A 24,984-nucleotide genomic window follows, 5' to 3' on the forward strand; every position below is an offset into this window, starting at 1 on the left:
TAAATGCCAAAAAATGGATTTTTAAAAATTTATTCGTGTATCCAATAATTTACTTAATATTGTCTTATATCAAGAACCAAGAAATTTAAAATAAGAAGTGTTATATTCAAATTAGAATATAATCTTTCAATTGCATATTTATAGATCAAGAACAAAATCCTTTCTATACAGAAGCTGTCAATGGATGCTGATTTGAGAGAAGAAGCTGATATGTGAAAGTTGCCACCAAAAAGAACCATCTGTGGGCTGATAAAGGCTTTTCTACTGAGGTGATTATGCAATGCCAAAACATCTAGTCAATGCAATTATAATAGAGAGTTAAGTAAGATGTCTGGCATCAAAGACAAAAGCATATGTTGAATGGAACATCTTCCACTTTCTCAATTGGCTGTCTGCAGTAGACCTAGCTCAAGTGTGAACAGTGCTTATACATTTATAAACCTTTAAAGTCATTTCCTTTTTACATATATATGCGTTGGTAAAATTATGCATGATTAAACCACAAATACCACAGTATATACATCTAGAAATATCCCAAATCTAAAAATATAAATGGATTTCCATTATTATGCAAATTGAAAGCATCATGAATTCTGTGTCAGGAATACCTGGGAATGAATCAATCTCATCACTTCATTATTCATTTAACCCTGCCTAAGTCACCTAACTGTGCATAAGTTTCCTTGGCTAAAATGTAACAAAACGACAGAAACCTCACAGAGCTGTTGGAAACATTATCCAGGACAATGAATAAAAAGCACCTGCTACAGTGATTAATATCCAGTAAAGGACTGACAAGGGCAGTCATTGTTTTTAGATTTAAATTAAAAGTACAAAATGAGAGAGACATTAAAATCTAGTTATTTCTATGTATCTATAACAAAAGTTTCCCAAACTTTACTCATGTTTATTTAATGATTAAACATGTTTATTATTTAATGATCAAAGCAAGCTTCACATTAAATGCTTGTTATAAATCATGGAATATTAAGGCCCTAATTTTTTTTTAATTCTGTAATTAAGTATGCCCTACAAATAAGCGTGGCTAAGTTTTGGCATATTACTAATATTAATTATATTGTTAATGGCAGTAACTTCATTAAACTAAGCTCACAAATTAGCCATCAAATCCATTTATCTTGTATTTCTTATCTTGGTGAATTCTTGATCCACCTTGACTCCTGACATTCATTACTCACCAGGCCTAGATATATTTAATAAATCACCATTTCTGCTGGTGCTCAGTTTATTCTAACTCAAATGATCTGCTGATAGGCACTGTTAAAGGGGCAAAGCCAGCCTGACTATGAGACCCTACCAGCAATCAAAAACAGCTGATCAAAAAAGACATGGTTTTTTGATTCAAGGGCAATCAGTCCATGATCCTGAGACCAATGTAGGCTGTGGCTTCTTACAAAAAGAAGAAGCCCATACGTTTCTCTTGTTCTCAAGAATTTGAACTGGGAAACATGAAGCAATTCCAGAGCTAGAGAAAGAGCTGCAGCTGACAGAGTGGCACAAGACTGGGTGAAGTACACCAGATATCCTGAAACAAAACTGCAAGGGGGGAAAATTAAAAAGACTGAGTTGAGAGAAAGAACAGCTTGTTGCTATTAAGCAGAAGCAGGTAGATACAAAGGGAATCCATGAGCCAAACAACTAAGCAAGTAACCAGAGTCCCAGAAGCACCTGCTGCTTCAGATTATGCATCTGTGCTATATACGACCAGTTTCCACACCACCTTCCAAACTCCACAAGGACCGGCTGGGCAATATGACCTCCCCTGGATGCCTGCAAGGAAGTCCAGTTTACTTTATCCCCAAACATCAGCTTCTGTCCCTTACCATGAACAAACTACATAAATCACCCTTTCCCTCATCAGTGATCTGCCAAATTGCCTCACTTCTACTGTGAATATGACTTCTGAAATTTCATCAATTCATTCCTTTTATCTACTCTCAATTTTTTTTCTAGTCTCTCATTCTTTCTTGCTTGGATTACTCCAACAATCTTATTTTTTAAGAAAAAGGGCACAAATGGGCAGACCACAGGATGAATTCAGCTCACAGGTATATTTCATTTGCCCCCTCAGTGTCTGTTTGAATTAGCTGCCAACATTTCAAAATACGGGGATGTAACATTCAAATCCAATGTCTGACTTTTCTTGGGGAAAAAAATCAGCTCAACTGACAACATATTCGCATTGAAAATGTATCATAACTTCCCGCTTGCAAGGAAAAAAATATGAAAAAAAAAAAAAAAGAAGAGGAAGAAAAAGTATCAAAATACTGATAAAATAATCACCTGAAGTTGAATAGCACCTGCCTACTTGATTTTGTTTTAGTTTTGTTTTTTTGGTTTTTTCGAGACAGGGCCTTGCTCTGTGGCCCAGGCTGAAGTGCAATGGCACCATCATGGCTCACTGCAGCCTTGAACTACTAGGCTCAAGTAATCCTCCCACCTTAGCCTCCTAAGTAGCTGGGACCATGGGTGCATGTCACTATGCCTGGCTAATTTTTTAAATTTTCTGTAGACACAAGGTCTTATCTATGTCACCCAGGCTGATCTTTAACTCCTGGCCTCAAGTGATCCTCCCACCTCAGTCTCCCAAAGTGCTGGGATTACAGGCACGAGCCACTGCGCCTGGCTTCTGCCTACTTTAGACAAGCATGCACTTTCCAGTTTTGTATCATTTCTTTATATCCTGTCTACTTCACTTGTTTATGTTAATTCCCTGGTCCCACAGGAACTTGTTCAATATTCTCACCGCTTTCAATAGTCAACCCCATCCAGCCCAAAGAAATACTTCTAGAATAAAAATCTATAATCACCTTTGAAATTTTTCAGTGATTATCTCTCACCTACATGATCAAATTCTAACTCTTCCACATGAGTCATCTGGCTCCAACTTCATCCGGAGCTATCTTTTGTCACCCCTCACCTTCCGCACACATTGACCTATTTGCAATTCACCCCATTTCTTAGTGGCAATATTTTTGCACACTCTTCTGGAGCTCAGAATAACTTTTCTCAGCTGGTCACCTCTTGCTCATTCAGGTATCTCTGCTGTTTGAGTTTCAGCTGAGTATGCCACCTATGCAGCTCTCTCTGGGTTCCCCTTTAGGTGTCATAAGGTACCACCATTATTGTTAAGTTCCTTTAAGACAATACCCACACCTAGCACACTGCATAGTCTCAGCACATGGCAAATGTTCAACAATCACTGATGAATAAATGTTTAAACATTTCATTTCCAAGCATCAACAGTTCTAAAATAGAGGCATTTTCCCAATTTTATAATAAGTAAGAAAACCCAAGTTAAATAACTTGTACAGGTTCACATAGCTGATGAGAGTCAGAATTTGAACCACTGGACGTTACACCAAAACTTGCTGCCTTTGAGTATATTATACTTTCTGTCTTTCCCATGAGATACTCGTACAAATGTAATTTCACTACAGGGTATGTTGGTGAAAGAAAACAGAGACCAAGTCAATACAAATGACTACACTGCTTAATCCTAAATCAAAGCTGACAGGATAAATCCAGTGGTTCAGCAGTATCACTGTAATGTGAGTGGCTGTAGAAATGCCATGACAACTTTCAGAGTCCAAGGAAAACTATAAAACATTTTCATAAAATCTTCATTTTGAGCACTCAGCATTTATCTTGCCATAATGCAAAGATGATTAGAAAACAGAAACAGAAAATGCAACCTACATTGGAAAATTTATTAAGAAAATTCACTGTCCATAGAATAGGCAAAAGGCAGGCCATAAACTCTTTTAAAAATATATTTCTGACAAAAAAAGAAAACATGATTAACAGAACTAATTAAAAGATAATCCTGTGATCCAACTTACTAAATTTCAAGAAAAGTAACAGTTATAAATGCTTCAATTTGAGCATACTGCTCAAATACTGCTTTAATTTGAGCAGTACTTAGTAATATCTTGTGATATAAATTTATAAAGCATAAAATTCTCAATTTTGTTCTGAAACATCATAGTATATTATGAAAGAATTTCTTAGAAAAAAATGACAGAAAAATAAAAACCTTAACCTGATATCATGTTATAGTAAATTTTTCCAGTAAGACCACAAAGCTTGAAGAAACAAAAAAAAATCTTTAATATTTCTTTATTAATACTTTATTTGCTTTCATTTTCTACAGTCTTTGAAAATTTCACTGCTTATTCACGTAGGTTGCAAATCATAAAGTTTTTAAAGAGATTCAAAGATAAAACCTAATAAAATGTTCCAGTTTTCTTAAAAACACCAACCTCCACTTTTTGGCCATCACCAGGATCTCTGGGCCAACAAACTACTGACAAGTAGCATTCTCAGGACACTAGGGGGTAAAACCCTTGAAAGCAATCATCTTTTTCACACAGATGGATATAGGTGTTTTCAGTGTTCTGTATGGCATCCTCTTGCCACATAAGCACCTGCAGTCTTACACTGTCCTGCTAGGTATTCCTAAAAACACCTGGGCAAGCTGTTTACTAAAAAAACTAGACATTGGAAGAGATGAAGGATAATTAGCAAATAAAACTATTCCTGGCACTCTCTCGATTAGTGGAGAACCAAGTTCCAAGCCAGCACCTGGTGAAGGGAACTGCTAGATGTGATAATTCCAATTTACACATTCAGCACAACATTCTGTCTGCCTGTCAATTTGAAAGTTTCCTATTCAGTGATAACAGATACCCCAAAAGAATGCAGTGTCAAAATGCTGACATGTATTTTTTATGCACCAACTAGACCCTCTCCTCTGGACCAGCTGCATCTGCCTCTTCGCTCTTGGAATGAACTGACAGTTCAGTTCGTTTTTCTACTGTACCAAAAAAATGTTGATTTTTACAGGTTAAATTTAAAGTATCAGATCTTCATACAGACTAAATACCAATAAGATTTTTCTTAAGCACAGTTAAAAAATAATTTAATAAAGCTAAAAAGTTCATTATGTTGGTGTATCTTTATTTACATAGTACAGTACTTCTCAGCTGTCAAAACCATGAAAGTATGTATTTCTAATAAACACAGGATTTACTAATTTTTTTCTAAGTTGACAGACAGGATGAGAACAGAAATAAGCCAGCGAGACACACAGCTAGAGACAGCATGGCACATCAGATATACATTTGCAAATGCTGAATAAAAAGGAAAATAAATTTTTACTCAAATCCATGGAGGTTCATTTCCTCCAGGTGTTTTCACATTTTCATTTCATAATGATCATACTTTGAAGAAGTATTATAAAAGGACAATTAAGTCAATGTTGTATCAGGGGAGAATTTCCTTATTCTCCTCATTATTAAATGACAAACATAGCAACTATGCTTACAGAATACAACTTTTTAAAAAATTTTTTCCCACATACATCTCAGATTAGATTCATAAATATCTCTTCCCAAAAGAAGCTATATCTCTCCATCTTTCTCTTACCAGGCGGTTACCTGGAAGGTTTTTCATTTGTTCTAACACTCCTCTTCTATTTGACTTATCAAACAGCAATACATTCTTTTCAGTTACTTTCACTGGTGCCAAACTTTCATTTTTCAAGTGGACTGACTTTCTAAAATAAATGTAAACCATTCAGGAATAAAGTTTGACAAAATAATACTTTCATTTGAGAGATACCACTATTGTTTTAAAACGAGGTGGTAATGAACTATTAGATGTTAGGATTACAAACTAACACTTCTGAAACCTCAAATCCATGCTGAATATGTCAATGAAAAATTCTTACGTTTACTGAGTAAACATTTTAGTTACCAAGTACTTGAGGCTAGAATAGTTCATCATTGTACAGAATATAGTAATTCTTTAATTCGCCATTCTAAGTCAGATGATTTCCTCTTCAAAATTAATATATTAAAAAAATCCTATAGCTGTACTGTGTATTTACCTCAATTTCTACTAAATATAGAATTTGCTATTTCTTTTTCTAAATTAGACACACAGACAGAATGGTAAATCAGAAATTCATTTGCAAACGTACATAGAAAATAAGAAATTCTGACAGCCAGAATAATACATACACATACACACACACACACACACACAAATTTAAGTGGCATTTTATGACAATTTCCCCAAAAAAGCTATGAATTTTTATATATTACAAGGTATAAACATTTAATATTAACAGTAAAATAACTAAGAAAAAGAGCCAAAAGTCATTAAGAACCAAAAAAGTAATACATTTTCAGGTGTGATGTATAAATCTATATAAAGTATCATTATAATAAAATACATCATTACCCATTATGAAGATAAAATGTCCTCCTTATATTTAAGCTAAAATCACAGAGGATTTTCTAGTTACTAAAGAATTCCCAAGACAAGATCACAAGAATTTTCGAAATGACTAGAGATATTCATTACTCATCATTTTTAACTGATGCCTTCATAATTACTTATATTCTAAAACATATTCTCAAACCATAAAAAGCAAATGGCAATATTAGCTGGGTTCATCAATGGATTTTAAGAAGGAAGTTCCATATTTAGGGAAGAGAAGCCAACGTTAGCTGACTTCAGTGTAGGTTATTATCATCCAAATAATTTAAACAACTATCAAAATCTCATAATAAGAATTGAGGCTGCAGTAAATAACTAGGGTTTGCTATAATTAAGTATTAAAATATGCTTAAAGTATACTTAGCTGTTAATCCTAAGGACTGAATTCCTGCAAGATACACACTATGCATGCATGGACACTCCTTTGTTTTCAATATTCATAAACTAACCATATTGTTTTTGGGTGATCATTAGTGAAATCCCTGCCCCATAAATTAAGTATATATTTAAAATGTAGCTTTGGTACTAAGTCTCTTTGAATGTGCCTCTCAATCATTTAAAATAGTTTTGAATGCCTAAGCACTATGAAAAATACAGAAATAAATAAAACATTGTGCTTAACTTCAATCAATTAGCTAAAACACATAAAGGAGGTGTAAGAGGTAACAACAGCAACAACAACAAAGCCTTACAGGAAAGAAGTACCTATAAAATTGCTCTGACCAATAAAAATGTATTTTCTCAGTCACATTAGTCACATTTCCAGTGTTCAATAACTACCTGTGGCTTACTGTATTGGACTGTGCTGCTATATAAATTCAGAGGATTCCTGTTTAGATTAGAAAACGCCTCCTAAAGGTTACTAGCTTTCAAAAAGTATACTAAAGAACAAAAAGGAACTGAATAGGTCAAAGAATGAATTTATTGACATTGTTTTCAAAAAGCAGTTATATAGCTTGGTTTGTGCTATGGGAGGAAAACCTCACTTTGAAGTCAAAAAGGTGAGGTCTGTGAACTTTACACCATGCCTTTTAGATTTTGTTTCACTTAGTGAAAAACAGGTCATAGAATTGACTAGCTTAAAGGAAATAATGAAAATATCAAGTGTGAAAAGACAATGACTCACATGTTGTAGATATTCAAAAACTGAAAGAAGGGGTAAAAGAGGAGGAAGGGGAGAAAGAAGACAACGAAGAGAACTTAAAGCAGTGCTAAGACAAGATATAGAACAGAGTTGCTGCCTCTTAACTTCACTCACTACAAGAGACTGATATTAGACAGCTGTAAGACTCCAATGAAATGCTATGGTTAAGCCTCAAAATGGTCTATGGATGCTGGCTAATGCTTTTTTAATATTGTACTCCAGCACCAGTAATTAAGTTTAAAGTAGCTTTCATTCTGGTAAAGGTGTTTAAAATTAATGTGGCTGTTTGTAGTAGGGAGGAGTATTTCGGCAGGACGAGTCAAACACTCAGGCTGTCCACTGACTATAGCACAATGTCAACCATGTTGTGTCCTTGTACTTCTTGGTATATAGCATTTCAAATCCATAAATGAGCCTCTGATCTGTGTTCAACTGAAATGTATTCCAAAATACAGAATTATATAGGTACTAGTCATTCACGTTATTTATATGTATTTCTCTTCTAAATCTATGTATTTAAAGCTGTCAAACTGTGTATCGAAGATTATAAAGCAAATAAACATTACTTAGGAAGGTGTCCATCCACTGTGACAAATTTGTCCTCACCTTTAAAGTCTTACTCCTTTACCAAAACATGCAATCTTAAGGCATTTTTATATACTTATCAGTATTACAAGAAAGTCAATCGTCCTAAAAGACCAAAATACTATTTAAAATCAAACTTAGATTAATCTTTTTTGGACAAAATTACTAGAACCATTTGTATGGACCTTGTCAGAAGGGTTTCAATTTTACATCATTACGTTTTAACTTGTCTAATCAGTTGAACAAAAGTACTTTATGTAAAATGATTCTTTTAGTTGCCTTAGCTACAAATCCCTGCAGGATACTATAATTGAAATCTACTCACGTAAGTTAGGAATAATTAGGGCCCCAAATTAAGCCAAACACAAAGTTAATTCAAATAGTCAGCTGCCGTCATTTAAATGGTTACGGGGTTTTATTGTTGCTTAACATTTCTGAATGCTTTTAAATATACTTTGTTCTTCTAGGCTGTATTTAGTATTTCAGTGCAAACAGAAATGGGATTAAGAAGCAAAGATTCACCAGCCTTTCAAATGGACTCACACCTATATCCAGTCTTTTGTCACTGAAGGTTTTCCACTCAATCAGTGCTATCAGTCAATTAACAACACTGTTGAAAGAATGGAGTGACAGCTCTCAAAGGCAAGCTTTCTGGTAAATAAAGCAAGATCACACAATCTACAGTGAGTGCCATTAATGCAACAAAAGTAAGAGCTTTTGAAAGCTAACAGGGATGGTTGCTATTTGCTTAACTCTAAAACAAAGCAAAGGATTAAACGAGCTTCCTGTTGTAAGCAAACAAAAGGGAAAAGATAATGTCCAAAACACATACCTGAAGGAGGGGCTCAGGAGGAGTATGCCTTTAAACTGTTTTAATGATGACTGATAATCTGTGTGGACTGATAACTAAACATAGTAAGAGTTACAATTCTTGTTATAATTGTTACAGGTTTTCAGTGTTCTGACAGTTAATGGTTCTCAGCAATACCTGGTAACTTCAAAGATAAATTGTGCTTTTTAAAAAATATATGCTTATGGCTGTAAACTTTGGAAGACTATTTGAAAGTTGAAGTGTTAGCATGATTGGTCCTCCTGTACCATACATAATTTTCACTAAAAAACAAAGTAAATCTTAACATAATTTTTCATCTAAAATGGTAATAAACATTAAGAAAACTGTGACATAATTAGCTCTTTTGATAATTACCATTAAGTAATGCAATGTTAAGCAATATAAAGTATACTTTAAATATTCTTGAGTAACAGCCTGCTGAGATAGGAAAATATACTAATGATCTGAAGCTAAATATAAAGTTCTACAGCAAGAAAACTGGACTGGCAGTTAAGTAGAGTTTGACAAAGGAACAATCTGCAGGCCTTAGTTTCTTCATCTGTAAAATGAAAAATTCTACGCTATTAATATCCAAGCTGTGATTCAAAGTCCAAAATTCTTTAATTCCAACAAAAAAATCAAAATAAAAATACTTCGACCTCTCAGGTACCTAGATAGAACTCTCCATATTTAAAATTTGCTACTAACTTACTTTTGAGAGGTTTAAGAGCCTGAAGAGTCTAATAAACTTCATTAAGAAATAAATTTACTTCATAATTGGTATTATCATAAAATTAAAACAAATCATATCAGTACCCTATATCTTTGCCTCTGAAAGAAAAGGGAAAAGGAGATTGTGTCCACTAAGAAGAAGAAAATCTCTGATTATATACGATACTAAAAAGTGGAAAAATCACTAGATAACCTTAGGCAGATAAAATATATTTAGCCATTTTTAATGACCAGTTAACAATCAACTACTTCCATCCTATACTCTTATGGTGCTGATAAGTCAAGGAATTAATACTTAGGTAAAAACAACAATTATTAGTTGATTAAATATGTTGACTTTGAAAAATTAGTATAATAAAAATAAACTTTCTAAATAAGATAAACATACACTTTGCATTACATGACTTTATAGTGTTACTTTAAATAATAAAACATTTGTATTAAAATGCTGTTAAAAACACTGTTTCTGTGTATGATAGAATGAAAGTAGGACAGATCAATAGGGAATAGAGGGAAATATTAGGGAGAAACGGTCAGGCTGCATTGTTACTCAGGGATTTTTCAAAGCAACTCACCAGATAAAAGGTCAATAGAAAGCATATAAAATAGGATTAGAAGTGCAACAAAATATAAAAATGTTCAGTAAAGTTTCAAGGTAGCTTAGTTCCTTTTTTAATAAAATGAGTTATACAACTGAAAGTGATGTTATTTCTATATTTCAACTATGGTTGTTTGGGTTTAAAACAAATCTCGATTTTTAGCAGCGGAAGTCACTGTCATGTAAAATCTCATTTTCTAGACTAAACATTTTAATAACCAAAACTCCCTAATACAGACATTCTCTTACAGACCAGCAAGCTCAGCATCACCTGGGAGCTTATTAGAAATGCAGACTCAGAAGGTCCATCCCAGATTACCGAAGCAAGAATCTACATTTTCACAAGATCCCTGAGTGATTTATATGCACATTAACTTTTGAGGGGCACTATTCTAGATAAATAAGATGTTTACAGCCCAGCATGACCTCCGTCATCTTTCTTCTGCGGCTGTACACATCTCTTCCTGAATCTTTCCTCTCTCTGGATCCTAATACACATTCTTTACTTCCCTGAATGAGCCTTCCTACCAGTGCAATGGGTTCCATTTCCCTTCCTTCCAACTGGAGAAATGTTCAGGTATTCAACATATCTACCAAAAGCAACCAAACAAGAAAACTGTAAAAAAAAAAAAAAAAAAACTTTCCTTATACAAGAAAATAAACTTAACCTACAGCACCTGTCTCCTTCACTTTACTTATCAACTTTTTAAAAAGCCTGTCAACATCACCTCATCACAGCATTCTACCATATAAAAGTGGCCTCTTCAAATCCAACAGGCTTTCTATTGTAATGTGTAACTAACATAAGGAAGTCTCTGACTTGTATTAACCTACTGTATCGCCCCTAACCAAAGCCTGAACTTCATATAGGCGTATCTACCACCTGGCTTAGATTTTAGTACTACAAAGAGAAAAAGAAGAATCAGTAAGGGAAAAGAGAACTAATTAACGATTAATACACACACACAAACACACAACAATTAGATACAAAGAGATGGGTACAGGAATAGTAAGACGCACCCTGTAAATATGCAACAAAATAAGAATTTTACTTGGATCCTTTTTTTAGATTAAATCCCGGTGCAAAACTTAACCAGGCTTCATATGAATCCCTTCTTTTTTTCCAGGAAATTCTTTATGTTTCTTGAAACTCCAAAATTCCTAAAATGCAGAACTTCATCTTCATGGTGGGATATTTTAATCTATCTCTACAGTCATGCTTTTGCTTCTCTCGGCTGTTTAACAACATAAAAACTCTTAAAAATAAACTTTATTAAATACATGGGATACAAAAATCATTTAAGTAGAGAAGAACACTGATATATTACTGGATTCAGAACAGTGACATTTTCATTCACAATTCAATCTGTGTAGATATAAACAGTGTTTATTTCTATTCTCTTTTTTGTTTCTTCAACTATCATCCATCATCCATTTTTAATTTGGCTATGTTCCAACTTCAACTACTGTGTTGGTTAAAATTTAATTCTTACCAGTTGGTTTAATGTTAGTTCACTTGATTTTAAATTAAATGATCAAAGACCTTAGATTTCACCTTATAAAAACGTTAATTCCTGATGGATTCAAAATTTAAATAAAAAATTTAAGAGCTACAGGGAAATGTAAGCGAATAAATATTTAACTGAGATCAAGATATACATTTTTAAGCATAAAATAATGGAAGGTCTCACAAAAGAAAATAGCAATATAACAAAAAGGAAAGAAGAAGAAAGAGTGCAACAATGCAAATGTAACAATATTTTGACAATTGTTAAACCTGCGATTAGTGTTATACTACAAATTTCTCTCTTCTATTTGAAGTTTTCATTAAAAATTTTAAACAGTGTAAATTAATCTAAAAGGCAAACAAATAGGTTTTTATAATAAAAATGAAAATAGGGGATTATCAATAAATCGTAAAAAAAAAAAATAAGGAAAGTATTAGCAATGCAAACAGGAAAGTTGGCAAAAGCAGTGCCAACAAAAAGTTCATATCAAAATGACAACTAACCATAAATTAATCTACAAAAAAGTTTTTGTCCTCAGAAGTATCCCCCAAATTACAAATTTAATTTATAATCAGATACCCTTTTTTACAAATCCAAGTGTTAATTCTTTTTAAAATTTAAAATCATTGCTGGTAAAGTGCATGGATTTATATACTGGTCGCCAATGTGTGCACATACATTTAACCCTTCAAAAAAGCCAATTTGAAAGATGTCTATATCTCCAGTACAATTATCAGAATTATAGAATTCTATCCTCAGGAAATAACCAGTTGTGAAGGAAAAATAATTATATAGATATGTATTTTACTTATACTTGAAAGAAATTAAGTACAAATGGCTGGCAAGTAGAAAAGGAGGATTAAATAATTTGTATTAAATTTGTATAATTAAATTACTATGCATCTGTTAACATTCATTATCTAAATATGTAATGGCATAGTAATACTGTTTCTGATAATTAAAAGTGAAAATATGAATATAAGAGTATATGTAGATGAATAACCTAATTTTGTATTTATACATAATTTGGCTTTATCCATATGAAGTATATGTATAGGTGGAAAAACAGAAAAGAAATGTGCTGCGGCATAAGAAAGTCACAGAATTATGAACCTTCTAAAAGTTTTATCTTAATTTTTTAAATTTTCTCTTTTCTCATGAAGATATATACATTCAAAATCAGAAGAAAAAAACGTTTAAGAAAAATAAGCCCTCAAAGCAAGAATTATGGCAGACATAAAAGTCAAACTCAGGAGAGTCCCATGCTGATAAGAAGAGATTATAAATGTTGTTTCTGCTTCCTGAAGTGCTGATACGTATTCCCTTCTCAGCTTTACATTTTAGCCAGGAGATCCCAAGGCTGGGACTAGGTATTCTCCTGGAATCACTTCTGTCAAGTTGACAAAAGGAGTTCAGGAACAGGGTTGAAAGATGCCATGAGATATTTACTAATCCAAATTGATGTCTAATATGTGTTGCCTGCATGGCTGTCATATGTCATTCTTTGTCTTGCAGAGGAGGGGAAAAGAAAATAGAGTACCATGGGGTATCAAGCATATGTTTTAGTAAGACACTCACTTAATATGGCAGATAAATCAGTTTTTTGAGACACAGCACGTTCTACAATAGTCGTCAGATGTGTTCTTCGGATGTGTTCAATCACTTATCTTATTCTCTAATATCACAAGCTATAGTATATTAAAAAATTAAAAAGTGTATTAATTCAAAAAATGAAGAGCTTCAATGCTGAAATTAATGAGTAATGAGAAACTAACAGAATTACAGTTCCACAAAATTAAGGTGCTTTAAATGCCTCCTGTGCTTTTAATTAAACTACCTGCAATACACTATTGGTTCTTTCAAATTATAAAAAATAACTGTGTAAATGCCTAATATGCATGTAAAATCAGTATTTCTAAAATTTACTCTAGTATGCACAAGCTAATAACCTTTTTACTTTTAGCAAATTATTATTTAAAAACAAATTTATTTACTAAATATTTGATATGGTCTTTTCTGTCAGAAAATGGAGGTTTACAGAAATTAAACAGCCACGCAATATAACATTTTTGAGGTCTGCTGGATGACTGTTGTGAATTACACACATTTGCAATACTTTTTCCGCCAACAACAGACCTATTGATGACTCAACAAAGAGTGTGGATAAACAAACTTTTTCCACAAATGAAAAAGAGACAAGAGGATGGAATCAAGAAGAAAGCATAAGGAAAAGTGGGAAGAAAAAAAAGTCGACAATCAAGCACTTGAACTTTATCTTCATTTATGAAACATGGCATATTCTGACACTAAATATTGGTATATAAGATGACCAAAGTATAATTCAAATTAACTTTTGAAAAGATGCCGGTGTATCCGATTAAGCTTAATTTTATTTTTGCCAACTTTTGAGTCACATTTGGAACATATTTACCTTCATCTTGAATGCTGATAGTAATACTATAATAATTTGATTTTTGCAAGAGAAGAAAACAACGTCATACAATTCGTAAAGGCATTAAGATTTATATTTTTAAAACTGAATTATCGCTACCTATGGAGAAGAAAGCTGCTGCAATCAAATTACAATATACTCATGAAACAAAATAAAGAATATCTAAAGTGTCCTAAGAGCAATACAGTTAAGTATTTTCTTAAATAAAATCATTTTTTTGGCAGGGCGCAGTGGTTCACGCTTGTAATCTCAGCACTTTGGGAGGCCAAGGCAAGTAGATCACAAGGTCAGGAGTTTGAGACCAGCCTGACCAACATGGTGAAACCCCGTGTCTATTAAAAATACAAAAATTAGCCAGGCGTGGTGGTGGGTGCCTGTACTCCCAGTTACTTGGGAGGCTGAGGCAGGAGAATCGTTTGAACCCAGGAGGCTGAGGTTGCAGTGAGCTGAGACTGCACCACTGCACTCCACCTGAGCAACACAGCAAGACACCGTCTCAAAAAATAATAATAGTAATTTTTTAAAAATTCATTGCTTTAGATGGGTGTTAGTTTACATAATTTGTGAATTTAGAAAATAAAGTTACATTTGCTATGCAGCAGGCACAAATACACAATTCCTATTAATTTAATGGGAGTTGTGACTCCCATTAGGTTTACAGCCAAATCCCCAAGTATCTTGCTGAAAATTTACCTCCTAGACTTCAACTAATCAAATATACTGAAATGAACAAAAGTAGTCAATTTTGTTAGACTGGGAAATCTGAAATCCCCACAGTAAGTCGATTCAGTGTTATCATAGCATTGGCCATGTAGTTATTCTCAACAAGAAAAGAACCAGGGTATTAGAGTGAAAGAGACAAACTGAAACAAGAGTTTTAAGAGCTCTACTAAACAGAGCATTTATCCCTAACAGGAAAAATATGTTTTTTTCCAATTTGGTGTAAATTTTTCAAAATGTTTTTCTGAGTATACTGTTGAAAAGAGCAAAAAAGGCCGGGCACGGTGGCTCACGCATGTAATCCCAGTCCTTTGGGAGGCCAAGGTGGGTGGATCACAAGGTCAAGAATTAGGGACCAGCCTGGCCAATATGGTGAAACCCCGTCTCTACTAAAAATACAAAAGTTAGCCAGGCATGGTGGCAGGTGCCTGTAATCCCAGCTACTTGGGAGGCTGAGGCAGGAGAATCCCTTGAACCTGGGAGGTGGAGGTTTCAGTGAGCCAAGATCATCCCATTGCACTCCGGCCTGGGAGCCAGAGAGAGACTCCATCTCAAAAAAAAAAAAAAAGCACAAAAACAAAAAGAATCCTCTTCTGAAGACTAAAATTATTCCCAAGAAGCCTAATCAGGGAAATAAAGAACAATCTGCAAAGAAACAGACACTAACTCCCAAGAAACAAATGGTTACTAACTTCTGAATCATGATCAATCATCTCATCATTTTTTCCAAAAATACTTTTGAAAAAGTTGTACCATGTCTACACCCATGCACCCCTACCCTCACCACAACCACCCCTAAGCACATACAATACGCAGTGGCTTTTATAGTGTGATGCTGAGCAACACCATCAGCATCACCCTGCAATTTGTCAGCAATGTTAACTAATGCTTGGGCCCCACCGCAGATCTTCCAGGTGATTCTGCTGTATCATCACTTCCAACTACAAGAATTTCCTAACATACATGCAACCATCCAACTATCGCTCATCCCAATGCCTCTGTGAATATCATTATTAGGCACTTATCACACTCTTATTACAACTGCTCATTGTCTTTTCCCTCATTATACAGACTATGAACCTCTTCAAAGATTTATTCTATTTATGTGACAGCTATGGATTGAGTGCTTACTATAAGCCAGGCATTGTTCAGGCACTTGAAGACATCAATGAACAACAACAAAATATCCCTGCCCTTGTGAAACTAGCATACTGCATGTTGTGTGTGTGTGCGTGTATGTGCATGCACATACACAACTATGTGTATATATGTACAGATTTTGTTATATGCATGTGTAAATCAAAGAATGAAAGAAAAAAGGAGGAATGAATACAGTAGTCTGAATTATGTTACTCTTTCTTAAATTTAACCTTGGAGAATAAAGTTACTAAGCATTCCACCAAATTCAGACCATTCTGAAGGAAATATCTATATGCCAGAAACAGTTTTCACTATTTCATATTTAACCCCTAAATCTGCCTTTTTTTCTTCTACCCAAATAGTGAAAAGACCCTACAGACACATACTTTTTAGAGAGATAACATTAACTCAAGTCATTATAAAATGTACTTAGGGAACTTAAAAGTACAGTAAAAACTGGCAAGAAACTATTTCTATAACTGTTATATTTTCTTGATTTATATAAAATAAATACATAAAGCTGATTCTGGCATGTCTCACATTTATACCTGGCGTAACATTTTTCTTTGAAATAAGGATAAGCAACAATGTAATTTGAGGTAATTAAGTAAAATTTTGACAAATAAAATCTAATTACATATTCACTGCATAAAGAATTCAACCTGAAATCTGTATTACTGATTTTGCTGAAGAAGTACTATTATTTGTAACTTGTCACTTGAGCAAGCCTTCATGTGTCTAACTTATGCTTGCCAAGGCTCCATTATATAGCATAATTTAATTCTCTAGGACACAAAAATTCAATTTACTTTCTACTTACTGATACATGATTCCACAGTGGATACTATGCTTATAAAAACTGGCCAAAAGAATCAAAGCATACCAGTCTCTCAACAAAACTGACTTTTCAAGAATCTGAGATTAGTTCTCTAGAAATAAAATCAATTGTAAGAAAAATTTACAAAATATTTTGCAAGTTTGGTCTATATAAAATCATTTTTATTTGGAAATTCTAAATATAATTTTCCCCAAATACGTTGTAGGAAAGGCTTAGCGAATATGTAAAATATTAATCCTATTTTACAGAAACAGGTAAATTTTAATGGGTAAGACTTGATTCAAAATAGAGATAGGTAGATATAACAATTAAACCTTTGTATAATTAGCTTTTGCCATGTTCAAACTTTAAAAATGCTTAGTGATTTGCCCCTTTGTGTGTACACAAAATATGACATTTATGTTTGCCTGAACACAGAGTAAGTCCTTATGAATTTGGAAATGTATGTCTCATTGTGTACCGACGCAAAGCAAATCCAAAATTATGTGAAGCCTTTAAAATCATGTACCAAGGTAAAATACAAGTGTAACAGGAGGAAAAAAAAGATCTAAAAAGAAAGGCATAACCCATGGCTATTCTATGATATACACGCTTGTTTTTTTAAACAAAATCTTAATTAGTTGCCATTACTTAAAAATCCTAATGTTTGATTTCTACTGAAAGTCAGAAGACCGGAAAAACCAGGCTAAATAGTGGAATGGTAATCACAGGTCCTCTGACAAGCACTTTCTTGTCTGACCTCAAGTCGAATGTTCTCAAGGCACCAACAGGTATTTAAGGTTTCAATCCCTGCACAAGACCATGAGCTTCTCAAGAGTAAGAGTCGTGCCTTCATGCATGGTTACAGCATCACAACTGCAAAATCGTGGAACCAACCTAAATGCCCATCAATCAACGAGTGGATAAAGGAACTGTAATGTGTGTGTGTGTGTGTGTGTGTGTGTGTATTTATATATATATTACATAATATATAAATTATATATTATGTAATATATAATATATATTTAATATTGTATATAATAATATATAATATATATTATAATATATATCATAATATATAATATATATTATAATATATATAATATATATTATAATATATATTATAATATATATTATATAATGTATTATATATTATATATTGTACATATTTTACATATATTATATATATATATTTTATATATTATATTATATTATATTATATATATTACATATATATATGTGATGGAATACTACTCAGCCATAAAAAGGAATGAATTAACAGCATTTGCAGTGACCTGGATGAGACTGGAGACTATTATTCTAAGTGAAGTAACTCAGGAATGGAAAACCAAACATCCCATGTTCTCACTGATATGTAGGAGCTAAGCTATGAGGACACAAAGGCATAAGAATAATACAATGGACTTTGGGGACTTGGGGGGAAGAGTGGGAGCGGGGCAAGGGATAAAAGACAACATATATGGTGCAGTGTGTACTGCTCGGGTGATGGGTGCACCAGGATCTCAAAAATCACCACTAAAGAACTTACTCATGTAATCAAATACCACCTGTGCCCCAATAACTTATGGGAAAATAAAAAATAAACAAAAAAAGAACTGTGCCTTATGCATTATTTTTCCTTGTGTATTTTTGAATCCTAAGCATGCAGCTCAATTTAGTCACTCAATAAACGAGGAAAAAGGGAAGAAACCACTCAGGAAAATTTATCTGAGTTTACCTGCAAGAACCTAGAAACTGGTATAAAAAGAACTAAACTGTGTAAGATGTTAAAAGGTTACAATCATGTAAGGGCCCAAAAGAAACTCAATGGCTGAAGGTTAAATTCATATCTGCCTTCCTATGCCTTCTTACCTAACGTTGATTGGCTTTCTCTATAGATGTTCACAGAGCATTATCTGCTTTCTGGCAATAAAGGACTATCATGTCATGTAAGACTTTCTAAGACAAACCCATGCAATACTGGATCAATGTTCTAACAGTGTGTATTAACTGTGTATACTCTTACAATTAGCAGTTAGCAGTATGGGTTCGTCCCAGGTTCTTTTTACCCGTAGGAGGGAAGTGCTTCAGAAGCAATACCCCCTGACCTGATGAGCCAAAAATGAAATTTCTCCTAACAGCAGATATGAATCCTGACCTGATAGATGACACTGAAAATAAAGCTGCAGTATCTCATGAAAAAAGTCTCTGTTTGCTAGACCCCCACTGAGTTAAGCTACTGTGCAAGCAAAGTGATCTCTAACTTGATTAGAAATTTTTTCATTATGTGGACTAATGAGCCATTGGTCCACACCTGGAATCTTTTTTAAATGTATAAAAACATTCAAACCTAACAGCAGGAATTCAGTTAGGTTTTTTTCCCCAAAAACGAGATGTAAAATCATCAGACTACACACAAGATTTTCACAACAATCCAAGCCAGAAATTTATATTACTAAACACAATTCCTGTTCACTGTTTATCATGATAGTATTATTCATTCACACGGATTACATATGATGTTAGATATGATGCATCTTCAATTCTAAAGCAAAGAGCAATGTCATCTGAAAATAAAATATTAACCCAAAGATTGTAACTTCCAAGTGTGACTTAAATCCAAGTGAACACTATTTACTTTCTGAATACAGAAACTCTTATTTTAAGTATTTCTAAAATTGTTATTTATTTAAATTATATTACATTATATCAATATACTGAATGTAGGGGACTGGAGGGACAAGGAGAACATGATAAAATATAACTTTGGAACAAGCAATTCAAGTAAAATTCTTTCAGCAAAATTAAAATGTTAACATTTTGAAGCTTATTACAAAGACAATGGAATAATACACTTCTATTAGTTGACAGTATGCCCCTTCTCCACCTATCATTTTAATAGGTATAAGTGAGATCACTTAAAAGTACATATAAAATCAATTGTTTAATTCTTAAACATTTTTTCAAGAATAATAGGAATTTTCTAAAATCCATTATAATTTATATGCATTTCTCAGAGATTTTATACCCTTCACAAACTTTACAAGATTAATACATTTTCACGCCAATAATTGCCACTATCAACTAGCTATAAAATTTATACATCTTAGCTCCATCCTTAGAGCAGGCTTAACTTCTAGCCTGCTCTAAAAAACACCTGCATGTGTGTTGTTCTCATATGGAAATAATATTTAAGACTTAGAAAACAATGGATACCAGAAATCTATATAGTTAATAAATAATGGTTCCAATTATTTCATTAGGCTTCAAAAGTATATTTATTTCTTTAAAAATCAGGTCTGTCTTGAAAAATACACTCATTACTATTCCTAGATTTAAAAAATGTTTAATGCAATAGTACTTAAGAAAAATTCCACATCTATTTTTAAGCACAAAGAAATAGTTATATTTCTGCAAATTTAACATTACAAAGAATATACATATACACACACATATATAGCTAAAGATATAAACAACATAAAAAGATGAACTATTATTAAAATGTAAGTTTTCATAAAAGACTAAATATTTTAACTTAGGAGTTTTAGAATTATGCACACACGTAAGCAAATGTAACTAAAGATAAAAGTTTCCACAAAATACTTTCCATTTTACTAAAATAAATGTAGTGAATAAATGTAAAATGTATACCAAAACAGAGCTTTCATTTAGTTCCCTCAGGATTACTTAGAATGGTTATATTTCATAAATGCACATAAAATATAAATTCACATATCTAGCACTTTCTATATCATATCTGTGTTATCAAAAGAACTCAACCACCTAATAATTCAATATTCAGGAAATAATTTTAACACATATTTTTAAAATAATAAATAAATATTCTAGGTACTTCCATATCAAGAAGATTATATAGTTCAAGTTCTCCTGGATTTAAAAAACAAAATGTAAACTGGATCTTACCTTCTATATTCGGTAAGAAGCTGATTACAATGATAAACCACAGACTTCGCATTCTGCAACCAGAAGACACCATTATTGATCCCTTTAAATATTTTCTTTGTATTCCTTAATGAATCTAGTTATAAATGCCCAGCTTCATCAAAACCATCAGTCTGCATCATTGATCTTCATATCTGAAAAACAAACAAATCCATCACTTACTCTATGGTCTTTCTACATAACAAAACAATTCTCTCTCTCCGTTCCTCTCTCTCTCTCCTGAATATAAAACATATTTTGATTCTATGTCCACTATGGAAGCTGCTCCTATACACTGGATATCTGAATCTTACATTCTGAAAACAGTCAAAAGCCCAAAAAGGTTGACTGCCTTTTTGACAGTCAAATTGCCAAAATTTGTACGTGGCAAAATAATGCCACATACAAAGGGATTCTGAAAATGCCACATTCCTAATCACCAAATCAAACTTATTTCCCTGACTGCTAGGTATTCATAGCCCCTATGGATCCAGTTCTCCAAACTGGAGAGTGTACAAAAACTTCAGGAGTATGACTTAGTATTTCTCGGCTTCTAGGATCACATGAGACCAGAGGTCATTTGCTGGGTTCTGTCTGAGTGTTTTACTTCTTTCTGAGGTCGTGTGAGGAATCACAGCTAACATTAGCCTTATAATGCACATAAAATGAAGGCATTTCCCAAATATATCCAGCCTCCTCATTTAGCCTCTGAGAGAAAGGAAATTACAAACTTTTCTGTTAAAGGAACATCTTACAGTTTCTTCATGTTCGTTTCCTATTATTTTATTCTAAATAATACTCTTACACCAAGTTTTCTCCAGTCATCCTTAACCTGCTGCAACTAAAGAGTTTTACAAAGTGCAGCAGTGAGGGAACTCTTCCCTCCCTTTCTGAGGTTGCATACATAACTCAGTAAAACAAACTCATTACATCATTTCAATGCTGTCACTAAACCATAGAGAAAATTTAGAAAACAAAATTTTCCCGATAACCTTTGAGTTCTTGCACATCATCTGACCTACTATGCATTTACTACATGCTTCATGTAGCATATCACACGGGATGCTATTAGCAGTACACTACATTCTACTATCAGTTCATTATAATGTAACCTGAATGGAAAAGCAGGCAGATGTTAAATGGTTTGAAACACTTATTACCTATAAAGGTACTGTCTTGCTTTATTAAGAACACAACAAAAATAATGTAAGAAATTAATCTGAAATCATTCAGGCCCATAGTTTCAGAGATGTAAATGCTTCCCTAAGGATCCCTCTATGATCCAGAATTGGCCCAAGTTTTAGCTCTCTCTGAAAGCACTGAAGACACAGGGGAGAGGGAGGCATCACCAACATCAGTATTATGCCATTTAAGAACAGCTCAGATGCTTATCTGTCCAAAGAAACAAAGGAAAACGCAAACTTCCTCAAAAAGAAGAATGATGTATCCAAAATTAATCTGATGGAGACACATGGCACACATCCCTGCAAAACTAGCTGGCTGGCTCTGTACATTTTTCACTCTGAGCTCCCATAGACTATTCAAAGGTAACCAAAACCAAAAGTGAACCTGAAGTTTACAACTGCTGTAGCAATGTGCCCGCCTTAAAACTGAAAATTATTCTATATAAAGCATTTTAAAAAGTCAGATAATCTCATGGCTTGTCACATTTAAAAGGCCATCAATGAACAATTTCTTATATTCTTACAGTCTGTTCGATGATCTGATCAAGCAATCAGAATAATTCAAACACATAGATGAAGTGCTGCAAGTAAAATTAAGTCAGCCTTTGGACCACTCTAGATTCCAAGCAAAGAATTTTTACTGTCCAAGTCTTCATTGTTTGATTTGAATAAGCTAGTGCCTACAGGCAGCTTGCCCACATGCTCAACTCTTGCACACATTTCCACTTTCTTAAAGTGATCCAAGATCAGTCTGTCTTCAGTCATCCACTATTCAAAGAGCCCTTGTTTGTGGGAAGGAGGAGGAAGGAAGAAATCAGGGACTGATGACTGCTTTGTAGGAAACAGCTGCCAAGATAGGAAAACCTCTGTTCGTGAAGGGAAAAAGGAAGAGGAAACCACACAATCAAGACCTCTATTGTGGTCTTTGGCCAGGAAAGAATACCTTATGAAAATTTTTATATACTAAAAATTCAGTGTATTCTGAAGGTTTGAGAATGTGAAACACAATTTTAAAAATACATATCATTCAGTCATGAGACTTAGTGTAAGTGGTTGTTTCTGACAAATGGAAACAGGTTCTAGAATGTATAAAATCATGGCTTCTTTTATGAAAATAAAGCTTAAGTCAATCTGCCTGTGTACTGAATAAGTAAAACAAAAATCAAATTTATTTTTATCATTCTACAACCTGTGCCCAATCGCTTTTACATCAAATAAAATTATTTCCAAAACCTCAAGCTTTAAGTGCAATTTGGAAACTAAATCAAAAGATTTTACTGCTGTGACCCAAGTTTTAAACAACCTTCCATTAAACAAATGTTAATGAAAGTTGAAATACCTAACAAACCACAATCAGCTAAGCATAGAACGAATAAATAATCAAATATCATGACACTAATCCCAAGAAGGCATTCCTTCTAAATCATATTGGAGCCAAACCACTGGCATAGATAACAGCTAACCTTTGTCCTTCAAATTCTGTAACTGCAAAAGGCTCAATAACAGCATTTCACAAAGCAAAACAAAAACAAGTAACAAAACCAGAAAAGGTCTATTAAATTTCCTTTCAACAAACAGAAAAGATTACTTCAAATGATTCCCACATTAATAACTTTCTTTTGATTTTTAGAAAACCTTTTTCCAAGAACATCAAAGAGCTTAGGATGAAGTGGGGGAGGAACTGGGAGAGTAGAGGTGTAGTGCGTGGTGAAGCTCCTGGTAATGCTTGCTACGTAATAGTTCATTTCTTAGTAAAACAAGATACAACAGATTTCTACTTAAACTATAAATGACTATGACTTTCAAAAATCCAAACCACTTCTAACATACAACCTACTCCCACCTCTGCTTTTTCCTTATTCTTCAAATAAGATTCAAACAATTTCATCCTAATCTTGTTCCTATAAACCACAAACCATTGTCTATCAAACCTCTGTCAGTTTTTTGATCTAAGTATCCTATTACTCTGTCATGTAAAAAGTCAATTAATGCATCATTACTACCAAACCTTCCAAAGCTGAGCAGTGACTTCCAGGAATATGCTTCAGCTGTGTATGTCCCAACAGCCCTCAACGTTCTATACACTACATGCAATGTACAGTCAGCTGTAGTCTTTCAGACAGTAACCTGCTTCCATTTATCAGCTGCATTAAATATCCCGTGCCTAAAACTGTCAGCAAAATTACTTAAAAGGACAACACCGCTAACTAATTTTAAGTCACATATTTACATTACATTACCAGGAAATCACATCTAGCCTTATTATGTGATGAGGCTTATTTAACAAATATAGAAAAAATAAAATGTTTATTAATAAGCATCATTGAAAGAGAGTATAACACGTTTCAAATTAATAAGGGCAAAAGAAAATTAAACTACAATTTTCTAAAACTGGTTAACTAATGTTGATATTCCACTAGGGGCAAAGCCACCATAAGAAGTTCTATCTAAAGCTTTATTTTTGGTTTCTACTCATGGACAGTGAACTACTGCGAACACTGGATATTAAGCCCAAAACAATTATAAGCACGAAGAGAACAAGAAAAGAAAAGAGCCAGCTAAGCATGAGAACTACCAAAGTCACCCATCCTTGTTATTATGCACTAATGCTGTGTAAAATGAAACATTAATGTTTTAGGTAAGCCTAAATTCTATGTACTAAATATATGTCAACTCTAAATGAAAACTGAAGTTAGCTTTACAAAATCAGTCTTGGATCTTATTTGCATCATAAAATTATAATCATTATGAGACAGAATTTACTAACAAAAGTCGCTTTTCTGTATTTTACCAAAACAAATAAACACAAAAAAGGATGACACTAACCCAACTCTGCCTTTTCATTTTCTATGCAAAGGCTTAGAAAATGAAAAAATAAATTACAGTTTTATTTCACTTCAGCTGAACCTCAATCAGGTTATTCACTTTTCAGAAATATTTTATGTGTAATCTTTACAGACTAGATTTCCCCCTTCTTAACATCAGAGAACACATCATTACCCCTGGGAGTTTTCCTTCAGTAAG

At 33.4% G+C, this 24,984-nt stretch overlaps 1 protein-coding gene across 25 annotated transcripts in view; it reads right to left on the reverse strand.

Moving 5' to 3' along the window:
• ADGRL2 (adhesion G protein-coupled receptor L2) overlaps positions 1–24,984 on the reverse strand; it is a 295,308-nt gene that overhangs the window by 135,215 nt on the left and 135,109 nt on the right. For all 25 annotated transcript variants that reach the window (XM_054499971.2, XM_063653684.1, XM_063653672.1 and 22 more), the window contains one exon: positions 20,759–20,931. In XM_054499971.2, coding sequence (XP_054355946.1) covers positions 20,759–20,831 — 73 coding nt within the window. In that variant the 5' untranslated portion in view covers positions 20,832–20,931. The remainder of the gene's footprint in view (positions 1–20,758; positions 20,932–24,984) is intronic.

Source organism: Pongo pygmaeus, chromosome 1 (genome assembly GCF_028885625.2).
Source record: "Pongo pygmaeus isolate AG05252 chromosome 1, NHGRI_mPonPyg2-v2.0_pri, whole genome shotgun sequence".
NCBI lineage: Eukaryota > Metazoa > Chordata > Mammalia > Primates > Hominidae > Pongo > Pongo pygmaeus.